This window comes from Passer domesticus, chromosome 17 (genome assembly GCF_036417665.1).
Source record: "Passer domesticus isolate bPasDom1 chromosome 17, bPasDom1.hap1, whole genome shotgun sequence".
NCBI lineage: Eukaryota > Metazoa > Chordata > Aves > Passeriformes > Passeridae > Passer > Passer domesticus.
The window spans coordinates 5,426,318-5,439,116 of NC_087490.1; the positions used below are offsets into that span (position 1 = coordinate 5,426,318).

Below are 12,799 nucleotides of genomic sequence, written 5' to 3' on the forward strand. Positions count from 1 at the left end.
CCCCTCCTGTCCCCTGGGGGTCCCTGACAGGGCAGCCAGTGTGGTCTTGCCTGGTGTGGGATGTCCCAGCTGCTGTACGCATGCACACACACGAGTGTGCACACACATTGCACATGTATGTGCAGATATGTGCACACACACACACACACTCCCCCAGTGACCCCAGTGCATCCAGCCCCGGGCTGGGCACCACTGACCCCACTCCTGTGGGCCTTGGGGCTAGGAGAGACCCTGACACTGCTCACACTGTGGCCTTGCCTCCCTGTGCCACCACCACAGGGGGACCAGCCTGAGCAGCTTGCTGCTGCTACCCTGCTGTCAGGTCACCCTGAATTTACTCACTCATTTACTGAATTAAACTAAACTCTCTGCCTGCTGCCAAGGCAGCCCCTTCTCCGGGGTCATCCCTCAGTCTGACCTGTTGCAGGGTACAGGGGCAGCCTCCACGTTCACAAAATATGGGGCAGGTTTCCCCAAGTCTGGGAAATTAATTTATAAATTGATAAAATACCTGCTATAAATTAATAAAATACAAAATACAAATTATAAAATACAAGTCATGAATGACAAAATACGATCAAACACCTCTGGGCAGCCCTGGGTCAAAGCCCCAGCTGGAGACAGCCAGAGAGCGCAAGACCAGGTTTTATTGCCCTGCAATTGGAAGAGAATTAAATGAAATAAATAAATGTTTCAGGCTGGTGTGGTCGAAAACACAACCTGAGCATTCAAGCCCATTTGTGAAGACGAGAGCAATCATTTGCATAACTGTGTCAAAACAGCAACTGCCAGGGCACGCAGCTGGCAGGAAGGTACCCCCTAGCTGGGGGTTATTTAGACGTGTATGAAACCACACCAGAGCCTGGGGGAGAGCCCAGTAAACAGCCCCAAAGATAAGTGCCCGGGCTTGTAAGCAGATTGTAAACAAGCTGAACAGACTCAAAAATAAACACCTTTCAGCTGCTTCAAAATATTTATTATTTCAATTTTATTGTGGTAGGAAAATGCAATTCCCAGGAGAGCCTCAGCCTGGTCTGGGGACTCAGCAAACCCTTGTTTTCTCTCATATTTGAGGTAAACAGGTGCTGATCCCCAGTCAGGTGTGCTGATAAAGATTTGATTGCAGGGCTGGTGCTCCCTGTCTGGAGAAACATGGTCATTGCACTGCAGACCTTGTTATGACTCCCTGGGTGGGACTTTTTAGTTTCATGTTAAGCAATTTCTAGGTAGGGAACATTGGTGGCATGGTGACAACAAGGTGGTGGCAGTGGTGACAACAAGGTGGTGGCAGTGGTGGCTGAGGGGTGTGATGGGGGTGGCTGCCAGGGTCCACACCAGGCCCTGGGGTTAGGCTCACCCAGTTAGGGAGGACTTTAGCCAAATTTGCCTTTTTCCCTCTCCACAGCGAGGGTGGGCAGAGCAGACAGTGTGGTGGGGAGTGGAGGACAACATTGGGTGCACCCTGGGGCTGGACCCTGCATCCTGTAGATGTGGTGTTCAGGGACATGGCTGGAGCTGGCAGTGTCACTATGATCTCAGACAATATGATCTCTTTTCCATCCCTAAGGGTTCTGGGTTCCTGCTCCAGCCAGTGACACCCTCACCAACAGCTCCCCACCCTGTGCTCATGCTGCTGCCCACACCAGAGCCACAGCCCTTTGCTCTTCCTCTACAGCCACTGCAGGGAAAAACCACCAGGTTTAAACATTTCTGCCATGTTTTGGGCACTTTTGGCCGGACCCCCCGGGCTGGCTGTGGGCAGGGGTGCTGATGCACACCACAGCCCCCCAGCTGAGCCAGGCACCCTCAGGCAGCTGTTTTGACCGCAGCCCCGCAGCCTGGAAACAGCCCTTGCTAAAATTACAGCCCGCCAAAACCAAGAGCCCGCCAAAACCAAGAGCCCGCTTCGGCCAAACATCAGCTGGGAGCCAGGAATAGCCCTGGCCCCGCCACGCTCCGCTGCCTTGGCACAAACCTCCCTGCACGTGGCACCCCAGCAGCACTGCCAAAGCGGGAAAAGCTGGGGTTTAACCCCAGTTCAGCAATGGCTCATGGGAGGGGGGCACTGCCCTGTTCCTTCCCAGGCAGCCTGGCATTCCCAGCAGAGACACAGTACTCCCCCAGATTTCGGGTCCCAGCAGGGCTGCCCTGAGCCTTTGGGGTGGTTTTGGTGTCCAGCTGTACAGAGGGTCTCTGCTGCCAGACCCTGCCTGGTGTCACTACTGTCCTCTGCTGGGGACACCACAGCCAGCCAGGATGGGTGCCCCAGGTGATGGGGACCCTGTGGAGTGCCTGCTCCCAGAGCTACTGCCAGCATTTTGGTCCCCGATGCCTTTGGGAGCCACAGCCTGTGCCCTCCATGGTCCCTGGGCAGTACCTGGTCCCACTGCCTGGGTGCCCCTCACAGCCTGGCCTGACACCGGAGTGGGCTGGGGGCTGCAGCCACTTGGGGCTCACCACGGCCAACTGGGCCCCCCGTTCTCACCAGCTGGGACTGGGGGCACCCTGGGCTGGACCTGGCCATATCCATGGGGCAGCTGCCCTGTGGCCTTTGGGAACAAGGGGCTGGAGCTGGGCAGTGCAGCTGGGAATGGTGGGACATGGGTGGACATGACAGAACAGGCAGAATAGAGGACATGGGAACATAGAGGGACAGGGAACACAGGGGGGCATGATGGGACATGGGAGGAAGAGAGGGCACAGCAGAGAGGGTGGTAGGGCAGAGGGAGCAGAGGAACACTGAGGCCAGGGACATGAAGACACAGAACACAATGGCATCTGGACATGGCAGACAGTGGCAAGAGGCCATGCGAGCCAGTGGCACAGGGACACAGGGGCCAGGGGCATGGAGACACAAGGAATGGTTGTATGAACACACAAGGGACAACAGCAGGAGAATATGGGGTACAGGGGCATGAGGACACAGGGGACAAGAACATATGGAACAGGGGCAGAGGGGAAAAGTGAATGAGGAGACTAAGGGCTAGGGGCCCAAGAGTCAGGGACAGGGGCCAAAGGGCACAAAGGAAACGGCCCCAAGGACATGGGGAACAGGGACAGGAGGACACAGACAGTGATGGCAGGACAGGGACACGAGAACATGGACACATGACACAGGTGGCAGAGATGGGGATACAAGAACAAAGGACACAGGGACACGAGGCACAGGCACACGGGATGGGGATGGGGACAGGGGCACGGGGGGCGGTGTGGGGATGGGCACAGGGGCACAGGGGGCGGTGTGGGGATGGGCACAGGGGCACAGGGGCACACGGGGCGGTGTCGGGATGGGGACGGGGGCACAGGGGGCACACGGGGCGGTGTCGGGGCCGTGCGGGTGCCCGCGGCCGGGCGGAGGGCGCCCCCTGGCGGCAGCCCAGCCGCTGCGGGTGCCCCTCCGTGCGCGTGCCCGCGGCGCCCCCGCGTGTCCGGCGTGTCCCCGTGTCCCCGAGCTCCGCGGGGATCACAGAGCCGCATCCCCCCGGCGTGGGCATCGGGGATCTGCGACGGGGCCCCTCCGCCCACCGACAGCCTCTTGCGGCGAGGGCTTCCCCCAGGAGCTTCACGCGGGGGATGCTCAGGGGGTGCTCAGGACCCACGGGTGGGGCGGTCACCGCTGGGGCTGGAGCCCGGCACTGGCAGTGGTTCCCTCCAGAAATTATGAAAATCCTCAGCCTGCCCCCTCTTCTCCCGGATAACGGCCTGTGCCCTTCACCCATAATTCAGGAGGAGATGGGAACATGCCTGGAGCTCCAGCGCATTAATTATGAACCACCCCACTCACACAGCCCTGCCCGGCAGCTGCAGCTATTCCTGCCAGCACAAAATGGGCTCCGTGGAAGGATCCCTGTGTCCTGCACAAGGGCACTGCCGGTGCTGTGTTCCCATCCCTCCAACAGCCAGCCCCAACCCTGGGGAGAGCAACAGCGCAGCGCAGGGACTGCAGGCATCCCGAGCCAGGGCCGGGATTTGCCTCTTTCTGTGCCATCCTGCAGGGGATATCCCTGAATGCCACCCAGACACCAGCCCCAGTCCCTCCCCACTGACCCCACAGTGCCACGCCAAGCGCCTGCCCCAGATGGTGAAGGGACCCAGAGCAGCAAAAGAAGCAGCAACCCACTGACGGGACCTTGGCTTTATTGCAGTCACACAACATCCCCCTCGCAGCAGCTCCCACTGCCCAGCCACAGGGACACCCCAGGGCAGCTCCAGGCTTGCAGAGATTCACCTCTGCAGAGATGCAGGTTCACAAAACCTTCACCCAGCCAAGGTTTCAACGTGCTTTTTTTTGTTGTTTCCCATTTCCCATGAACAAGACGCAGCCCCCTACGGGGCTGGTGAGAAGAGGCTGAGCAGGGCCAGGAGGAGCAGGGCTGAGAGGAGCTGGTGGGGGTCCCCGTGCAGGGAGCCACCGCTGGCTGTGGCCCCCCGGGAGGCAAAGATCCTCCGGCTGCGGAGGGGCTGCGGCGGGCGGAAGTTGTTGATCATCTTTAGGAGCGTGGATCCCTCGAGTGGGAAGTGCAGGGTGCTGACAAATGCCTTCAGCTGTGCAGGGAGAGAGGGAGGGAGGGTGGGCAGCTGCACTGCCAGGCACCCCAGGCCCCTGCCCACTGCCAGCCCACCTCAGACTGCCCCAGTGCCAATGGCACAGGAGCCATGGCATGGCCCCACACCAGGGGTGTGCTCCCACACGCCCCACTGCTCTGCTGAAGCCAGACCCATGGGTGAGCACAGAGGCAGGTCCTTACAAGGACCAGGTCTTGAGTTTTAAAGGAGCTAATTGTGTTTTGGTTCCCCCAGTTAGCACTCAGAGAGTGGCTGGCCCATGACTCTCTCAAGAAAATACATCTACTGAGGTGCTTGAGCAGCAGAGGAGAACCCCTTCCTTCCTTCCATGCATCCATCCATCTCCTTGGAGCCTCTACTGAGCTTCAATGGATTCACTCCCATTCCTGTTTCTGAATGCCAAGGCTGGGCAGGACTGCAGTATGGATGGGATTTCTCCCCACTGGCAGGTGGCCACATCTCCATTACTTAACCTTCATAAAATTAATTAATTGCCGAGTTGCCAGGAGCATTATTATAGAGATGCCTTTCCCTGTGCTCTTGCCCGAGGGTCAGGAAGGACAAGGAGGGAGGTCACCCGGGGATCCCGCCTTGCGGGTGCTGGCCCTGGGGCTGTGCATTCCCGTACCTGCTCCCGGCCGAGCTGCACGGGCTCCTCGAACACGGTCCAGAGGACGGCCTCGCTGCAGTCGGGGGTGGTCAGGGAGCCCTGGTAGCGGTAGTAGCCCGAGAGCCGGGCGGCGCGCGGCAGCAGCGTGCTCAGGCGGAACGTGGAGGCCAAATCCACAGAGTCCCCTGCGGGAAAGACAGGGCCACTCAGCCTGTCCCCTGCCAGGGATGTGCTGGGGACAGCAGAGCCATCCCCATCAGTTTCCCCTCAGGCGATGAGACCAGATGAGCTCAGAGACTGGCGGGTTCCCCCATCCAGCCCACTGGGGTGCACCCCTGCCCTCCCACAGCAAGGTCTCCCCTTTCCTGCCCTGCCCTGATGAGGAGGTGACTCACCAGCATGGGAGACATTCCTCAGCCCTGCCACGATGGTGTTGTAGTTGGTGTTAGTGGTTTCAGAGACCTGTGTATGGGGAGAATAAGTGGTTGAGGTCAGACAGAGCCTGAGCAGGGCAGAGCTGGGTCACCCTGTCCCGCCAAGCAACCACAGGCAGAGCCAGCCTCCTCTGCTGCAGAGGAGTGGGGAGGGTTCCCAGCCAGGTTCTTTTGCAGTCAGTGGGTTCCCCAGCCTCTCCTGGCCTTGACCCAGCCTTCCTGTCCCTTCCCACTCCTTCAGGACACCCGTACAACCCTCACCCAGCTGCACCACCAGCACCCAGTTTCTAGGGGCCCCTGCAGACCCACCTGGAAGAAGAAGCCGAGGACAGCCAGCCCATTGGGATGCCCCTTGGCCTCTGCCAGTGTCTGGTACTTGGCATTCATGTGGACGATGTGCATCTGAGGAAAGCACAGAGGAGGCAGGTGTGCACAACTGCCCCCAGCCAACACCCTGGCAGCAGGACATTCTGCTATGGATCCTTCCAGCCAGCTTGGGATGACCCTGAGCCAACCCCTCCCAGTAAAGCCCTTCTGGTCCTACTGACACTTCTGTGGGGTGGGTGCTTGGAGGATCAAAGCACCCCAATGCATCAAGCATCCTTTGAAGGGTGTGCAAAAGAGGGCCAGCAGTCCCGAGGTGCTTGCCAGACACAGAACATAAATTCTGCTTTCCTCTGGCAGATAATGAATATTTTAGAAGCGCAGAGCCTCTTTCATCCAGAAGGATCCCAATGTGCTTAGCACAGCACGCTCCTGCTTGCTCTCACTTGCATTCACCACAGTGTGTGGTCCCAGCAGGACACAGAGCCCCCCAAACCCCACTGAGTGCCTTGGACGAAGCAGCCTGGCCCAGGCATGGTAAAGAAACACCTTGAGTCTCACGTCAGCTGCTTTTCCACCACCCAGGTGCCTGTGCAGGAGCACTGCTGAGCAGCACCACCAGTGCAGAGTCGCAGAGCCCAGTCACCTGCTTCACGACAGCCTTGGGGTGCCCCGAAATCCCCCCTTTCCACCTCACCAAGAGCTTGGGCAACCCAGAACGTGCTGGGGGCGTTTCCTCACGTACCTCCATGGGGAGCTGGCGCCCATCGAGGGTGTGCTCGGAGCCATTCCCAGCCGGGCTGCCCCAGTGGAAGTGGAGCTGCAGCGCGCGGTACCGGCCCGGGAGGCCCCCGCCGCTGATGCTGATGTGCTCAGAGGCCGATTCACCCGCCAGGCTCAGCATCACTGCAAGGGCAGCAGGACAGGGTGAGGGGAGGCTCCGGGGGGGAGCAGCCCTGGCACAGCTCCTTCTCCCCCGGCTTCACCCCAGCACTGACATCCATCTGCGTGGGATCCTGCAGCACCCAGGAGTGGCGCCACAGCCAGGCCCCAGTCAGGTGGTGACTGGGAAACTGGGACAGGGGAAGGTGCCCGGCTTCAGCACGCACCTGTGTGCCCGTTGTTTGTCAGCCTCCACTTGCCAGGGGGAGCCTGGTCGTAACCCTCGAAGAGGATGTCCCCGAGGCCGCCATCCCGCTGCAGCCGGCGCCTGTCGATGTTCACAGGGGACTGCTTGTCACCACCACACGTGGCTTTCAGCTCCTTCCAGTGGCTGGGCCCTGCAGAGGGGGAGCAGGGGCACCATGGGCAGCCACCAAAGCACCCCTGCCCCCAGAGGGGGACACAAGGCCACGGGTGGCTGTGTCCCCAACCAGCCCTGCTGTCCCTGCCAGCCCGGCGTGCTCTCTTGCATCCCATGGGAGCTGCTCTCCTGCCCAGCTAAGTTTCCTTCCTATTGATGAGCAGGGGCCTATTGCAGCCTCATCCATAATTCAGCAGGATTTCCTCGAGGGGCCAGGGGCTATATTTAGCCTGGCAGCAGCGTCCACATTGACGCTGGTGAAGGGCAGGCTTTTCTCCCTGCCCCTTCTGCCCGTTGCCAGGTTTTAGCAAGTTCAACCTACTCACACTGGTTCTGTCCAGCTGTGACAGGTGACAATGCAACCTGGCCACACAACTCATCCTGGGCCAGATCCTACACAGGTTCCAGAGTGACCACACGATCAGCTGCTCCTGGGGTGGGGGGTCACCATGGCAGGAGCTGGTTGAGGACACAGCAGGGCTGGCAGCCAGCTGCACCCACTGCAAAGCAACAGTGCTGCTGGGGGCTGTGAGCAGGGTCCCCATGGCTGCCACCACAGCCAGACCACACAACCAACCCATGTATGTGGCTTGTCCCCATTGCCCCAGCATCATCTCTTCTTGCAACCCTTGTGGCCGCCCACAGCTGTAGGATGTAGCCAGCCAGCCACCCTGCTGTTCACTGCCCCAGTGTGGCTGCCACGGCACCCCACTGCTCCTGGTGCAGCCCAGAGGTGTCAGCCCTGGGCACTGCCAGTCTCTGGACTCAGTCCCAGCTGGGGAACAGGAGCTCTCTCAGTGTCTCCAGCCCTGTCCTCCCAGGGCATCTCCATTCCCAGGGGAGCCCAGCACATCCCAGCAGGCACTGTTGGCTCTTCTCACACACACATCATGGCTTTGCCTACAGCCAGCGTTTGGGGAACAGTTCCCCCAGCAGTGCCCCATGCTCAGCTCTGACGTTTACCTTCCTCTTGGGCAGACAAAGCCACAGACCCTTGTGGGCTGTATCCCACCTCCTGCCCCCTGGCTCAGCCCTTACCCTTTATGTTCTCCTCTCATTACTTCAGGTAACTTTCTGCCTGGAAGCCCTGGGAGCTGCATGGCCATGCCACCATCCCAGCAGGTTCCTGGCCGCTGTCACTGGGTGGCCCCACAGATTACCAGGTGCCTTCAATAAGAAGGGGTGCATTCCACATGGCTCTGCTGCAGGCACACAGCCGGCTCCACGTTGCTCCAGCCGCTTCCCACCGGCCCCTGTGCCCTGCCAAGCCCAGCCTGGCCACGTTAAACCGGGTGAGACCAAGCCTGGCTCCGACAGGGATGAGCGGAGCGCAGCAATCCCGGCTCACGAGCCACAGGGCATGTAAACCCAAGAGCTATAAAACAGTTGGGCCGTAACAGCTGATTAAATGCTTGATGGTCTTTAATTAACCTTTTACAAGCTATTTGTAATTTGTATTTGTGTGTTTTGAGACAAAGTGCCCCCAGCCATGCTTCCCTCCCCACCCAGGCAGGGCTGCTGCCTGCTCAGAGGGAGCTGTCCCTACTCAGCCGGGCTCCTGGACCCCCAGGCCCCCTTGCTGCCTACCCTGCACGGGGTTTCTAATAGAGTATTTTAAAACCTGGACTTAATCTGCTTCAGGTGGAAGGGGGAAAGCTGGTGCTGCCCCAGGAGCACCTGGAGCTGGCTGAAGTGAGGGGTGGGGCTGAGTTGCTCCAAGGGGCTCAGGTGTTTGTGAAGTCTCTACAGCAACACCCCCAAAAGTGGAGCTTCTCTAACCATTCCCATGGGGGGATTTACCATTTTCCATGCCACTCTCCCCACTGGGCCTTGCTGATGCTGCCCAGGGTGCTCTCAGCTGGGCACTGTGGGGAGACACGGGGGTCTGAGCCCTGCACAGCCCCAACACACCCACGCTTGGCACCACTCACCGCATCGAGGGTCCTGTGAGTCGTAACACCACTGCCCTGCGGGAGAAAGAGAGCTCAGGGCAGGTGATGGAGACAGGCACCCTTTCCCAAACCCACCTGCGGCCATGCCCAGCCCCCTGACAATGAGGACATCCCCCAGTGCAGCCCGGGGTCCCGCCAACACTTGTGTTCATCACGGTTATTTTTGGTGCTAGTGTTTTCACACCCTCCCTGCCTCCCCCACACGTTTCACAGGGAAACCTCCCTCAGTATCGCTGCTCCAAGGCAGCCAAACCTCTCTGCTCACTGCGCTCCTTCCCCAGCTCTCATGGGGCCATGCCTCCTTTTCCATCCTGGGGAGCCGAGGCTCACCCCACAGCAGCAGTCGCGGGCGAGCGGGAGCCGGGGAGAGCAGCCACAGCCGTGCCCGGTGTCCCCCTGTGCCCGGTGTCCCCCTGTGCCCGGTGTCCCCCTGTGCCTGGTGTCCCCCTGTGCCCGGTGTCACCCTGTGCCTGGTGTCACCCTGTGCCTGGTGTCCCCCTGTGCCCGGTGTCCCCCTGTGCCCGGTGTCCCCCCATTCCCGGTGTCCCCGCGGGCTGGCAGTGGCAGCAGGCGGGCAGTGGCAGGCCCGAGCCCACTCTGTGGGGATGCTGGTGGGCCCCGTCACTCAGGGCCACCTCAGCCAGGGCTGCCGAGCCCCCGGCAGCGCTCAGGTGGCGCTGGGCACCACGGGCTCCATGGCAAGAGCTGGCACAAGCAGGTGCAGGGACACCGAGGGGATGCCAAGCAAGCTGGCACCCCGCTCCTGCTCTGCTTGGCTGCACACCCACCCGGGGCACTGGGCTGTGCAGAGGGAGCGGGGCAGGGCACCCCTGCCCTCCTCAGCTCCCGTTCTGCTCCGGCAGGAGGCACGAACAGCCCACGGGAGGGTCCCTGCTGACAGCCAAGGGCCGTGCCAGCGGGCCGGCTGCCGGCGAGCCGGGCCACGCTCTCGTGCCAGCCCTCGGAGCAGCAGGACAAAGGCAGCCCTGCCCGCCTCCACCTGCGCTGCTCGAGGCCCCAGCCTGCGGCACCGCATCCACAGCCTGGCCACAGTGGTGCGGGACACCAGCCCCAGAGCAGGACTGCGAGTGGGACAGAGCAGGCAGGAGCCTGACGGTTCCCAGAGCAGGGATCTTGGGGTCCAGGGGCGAGCAGAACTCCCGGGAAACCCTCAGACCTGCACGCAGCAGCCCTCGAGCATCCTCCGGCAGGAGCCAAGGTCCCGCCGGCGCCCCGGCCTGGCCCGGATGCAGGTGAGACCCGGGCCCGGCCCGGGACAGCACCGCCCGTTCGCTCCCAGGTTTCGTCCTCATCGGTTTTTCCCGGCGTGCAGGTCTGTGGGGTGGATGGGCTGAAGCCGAAAACCCCACTGTCCCCAGGGGGCCCTGGCCCCACCACCTCGAGACCCCCGAGGCCGGCAGCGCTCAGGGCCGTGCAGCAGCGGGGAGGGGCTGGGGAGGGCAGGAGAGGGCTCCTGGGGCAGACCAGGTCCCCCCGTCCCTGCTGCCAACCCCCCAGCCCGCATCACCCCTCCACACGTGGGACGGGAATGGAAAAAGCGGCGCCCCCCAAGCCCCCCAGCCCCGCTGCCCACCCTCTCCCCCGCGGGACCCCCGGCCCCGGGCGCAGCTCACCTCCCGCGGCCGCTCGCACGACGAGGGGCAGCGTCAGGAAAGTTATGCCGAGCCCGGTGGGGCCCATGGCGACGCGGGGCAGCGGGGGGACCCCCGCACCTCCCCGTCCCGTCCCGTCCCTCCGCAGTGCGCCCGGCGCTGGGCTGGGGCGGGCGGCAGCGCTGGCAGCGCCCGCAGCCCGGGAGATGCTCGGCTCCAGCCTGGGCTCTGCTCTTACATATTCATCACCCGGGCTGAGTTTTTAACTCCTCGGCTGCTAGGAGGGAGCGGGGAGAGCCCGGCCCCCGGCCAGCCCGCGGTGACAGGGACAGGCGGGGAGCGGGGGTGGCGGAGCCCACGGGCGCGGCGCTCCCCGCCCGGTACCGGCCCGCACCCCGGCCCCAAAGCTGGAGGTCGGCAGCATCCCCGCTGCGCCCCAGCCCGCCCCCGCACAGCGTGTGGGACTACAGATGGACATCAGGGGCCTGCCAGGAGGCAGAACGGGCTGGGGACAGGCGCTTTGTCCCGTCCCCTCCCATCCCTTGCAGACACAGGCTGTGGACAGACCCTGCCCCCGGCTTTGGGAACTCCCCAGCCAGCAGCGGGACCTGCATCTCCCTTATCTGAGCGTGGTGCTTCCCACCTGATGAGGGGCAGGCGGTGCCATGGAGACCCGCAGACCAAACCCAACTCTTGCCTGCAAGCACGGGCCCCTCTCTGGACAAATCCCAGCGAGCAGCTCCTGGAAGCCCCATCCTCGGGGCCCAGGCGGCCTGGACAGCCGCACCATAGGAACTCTAGTCCCTGCAGTCACCAAGGAGCTGCTGGGGCAGGATTCAGCCCTTTCCTTTCCAGCAGGCACAAGGCTGCAGGGACTCACGCTCCCACAGCCATGGGGCACTGGCTGGCAGTGCAGGGGCCGTGCTGGGGCACAAGGCTTGCACACCCATCCGAGCAGCACCGGAGCGCAGCACAGCGCAGGCACCCCGTGCTGCTGGAGGCAGCTGCTCAGCTCTCAGTGCTGAGTGAGCATATGCCATCCACTGCACCTGGCCAGGCAGGTCCCACAGGAGCCAGGATCTCAGCAGGCAGGTAGGTAGGTAGGTGGGAAGGGGGTGACAACACAGGAGCGTGGTGTTATCACATGCTCCGTAAATATCCGTGCCATGCTCACGCAGCAGAGGAAAGGAGGCCAGGGGGCCCGGCCCGCAGCTCCCCTCGCCGGCGCTTGGCCCGGCCGGGAGCACGGGCGAGTCACTGCCAGGATGAACAAACCCGGCAGCAGCGCCCGGGCAGCGGGAAGCAGCCCCTGCTGCCGGCTTGGCCGGGGCTGGCTCTGCCTCAGCAGAGCTGCTTGGCTGCCAACGCCACAACGGGCTCATCCTCAGCAGGGATTCTTTGGGACCTTCTTCCCCCCAGGCAGCACCAGCCCTGAGCCACGTTTGGGCCGCGGTGCAGGGCGCAGAGGAGGGCGGCAGCACAGGTGTCCCCTGGGCTGGGCTGGATCTGTGCCGTGGCTGACGCTTGGCCCCTGCTCCGGGGATGAGGTAGTCTGCAGAGGGCTGCGCTCATCCCTCCGGAGAGCCGCAAGGGGCGGGCAGGTGCGGCTGAGGGTCGCACCAGCTCTGCGGCCGATCGCTGCCGGGAAGGAGGGGAGCTGCTCCGGCACCCATGGTATCAGGATCTCCCGTGGAAACATGAGCCCACCCAGTGATCCCTCTTCCTACACGCCCACAGCAGAACAGCCCATATCGCCAGGGGGAGAAGCCCAAGATTCCTGGGGTCAGAAGATGAGACTCATTGCCCCACGGACACTCTTTTAGGTTTTCAGGCATCTCTAGTGGTGATTTTTAGCAAGAGGGGCAAGAGCAGGGTGTGGGGCCCAGCACAGCGCCCACAAGAAGCAGGAGCAGAGTGAGGAAGCAGAGGGATCTACAAGGCGTGTGGAAAGGCAGTGGTGGCACTGCAGAACTCTGCCATCCCTGCTCCCAGCCATC

The 12,799-nt window shown here is 62.3% G+C and overlaps 1 protein-coding gene across 1 annotated transcript; it reads right to left on the reverse strand.

Annotated features, from left to right (window-relative positions):
* Positions 1 to 4,120: 4,120 nt before the first annotated feature.
* On the reverse strand, positions 4,121 to 11,026 carry LOC135282699 (carbonic anhydrase 15-like). Its single transcript, XM_064392711.1, has 8 exons — positions 10,824 to 11,026; positions 9,169 to 9,204; positions 7,044 to 7,214; positions 6,680 to 6,840; positions 5,920 to 6,012; positions 5,572 to 5,638; positions 5,195 to 5,361; positions 4,121 to 4,545 (listed from the first exon to the last, which is right to left on the reverse strand). Exons 1-8 carry the CDS (start codon positions 10,888 to 10,890, stop codon positions 4,327 to 4,329), a joined length of 981 nt encoding a protein of 326 aa, XP_064248781.1. The 5' UTR covers positions 10,891 to 11,026; the 3' UTR covers positions 4,121 to 4,326.
* Between the last annotated feature and the right edge of the window lie 1,773 nt (positions 11,027 to 12,799).

Bases quoted from the DNA above. Each gene is read 5' to 3' on its own strand.
- LOC135282699 (XM_064392711.1), bottom strand. From the start codon at position 10,890: ATGGGCCCCACCGGGCTCGGCATAACTTTCCTGACGCTGCCCCTCGTC. The intron at 5,639-5,919 runs GTGGGTCTGCAG...CCCCATACACAG, and splicing joins TCCTCGGCTTCTTCTTCCAG to GTCTCTGAAACCACTAACAC. The intron at 4,546-5,194 runs GTACGGGAATGC...CTCCCTGCACAG, and splicing joins TGCAGCTCGGCCGGGAGCAG to CTGAAGGCATTTGTCAGCAC.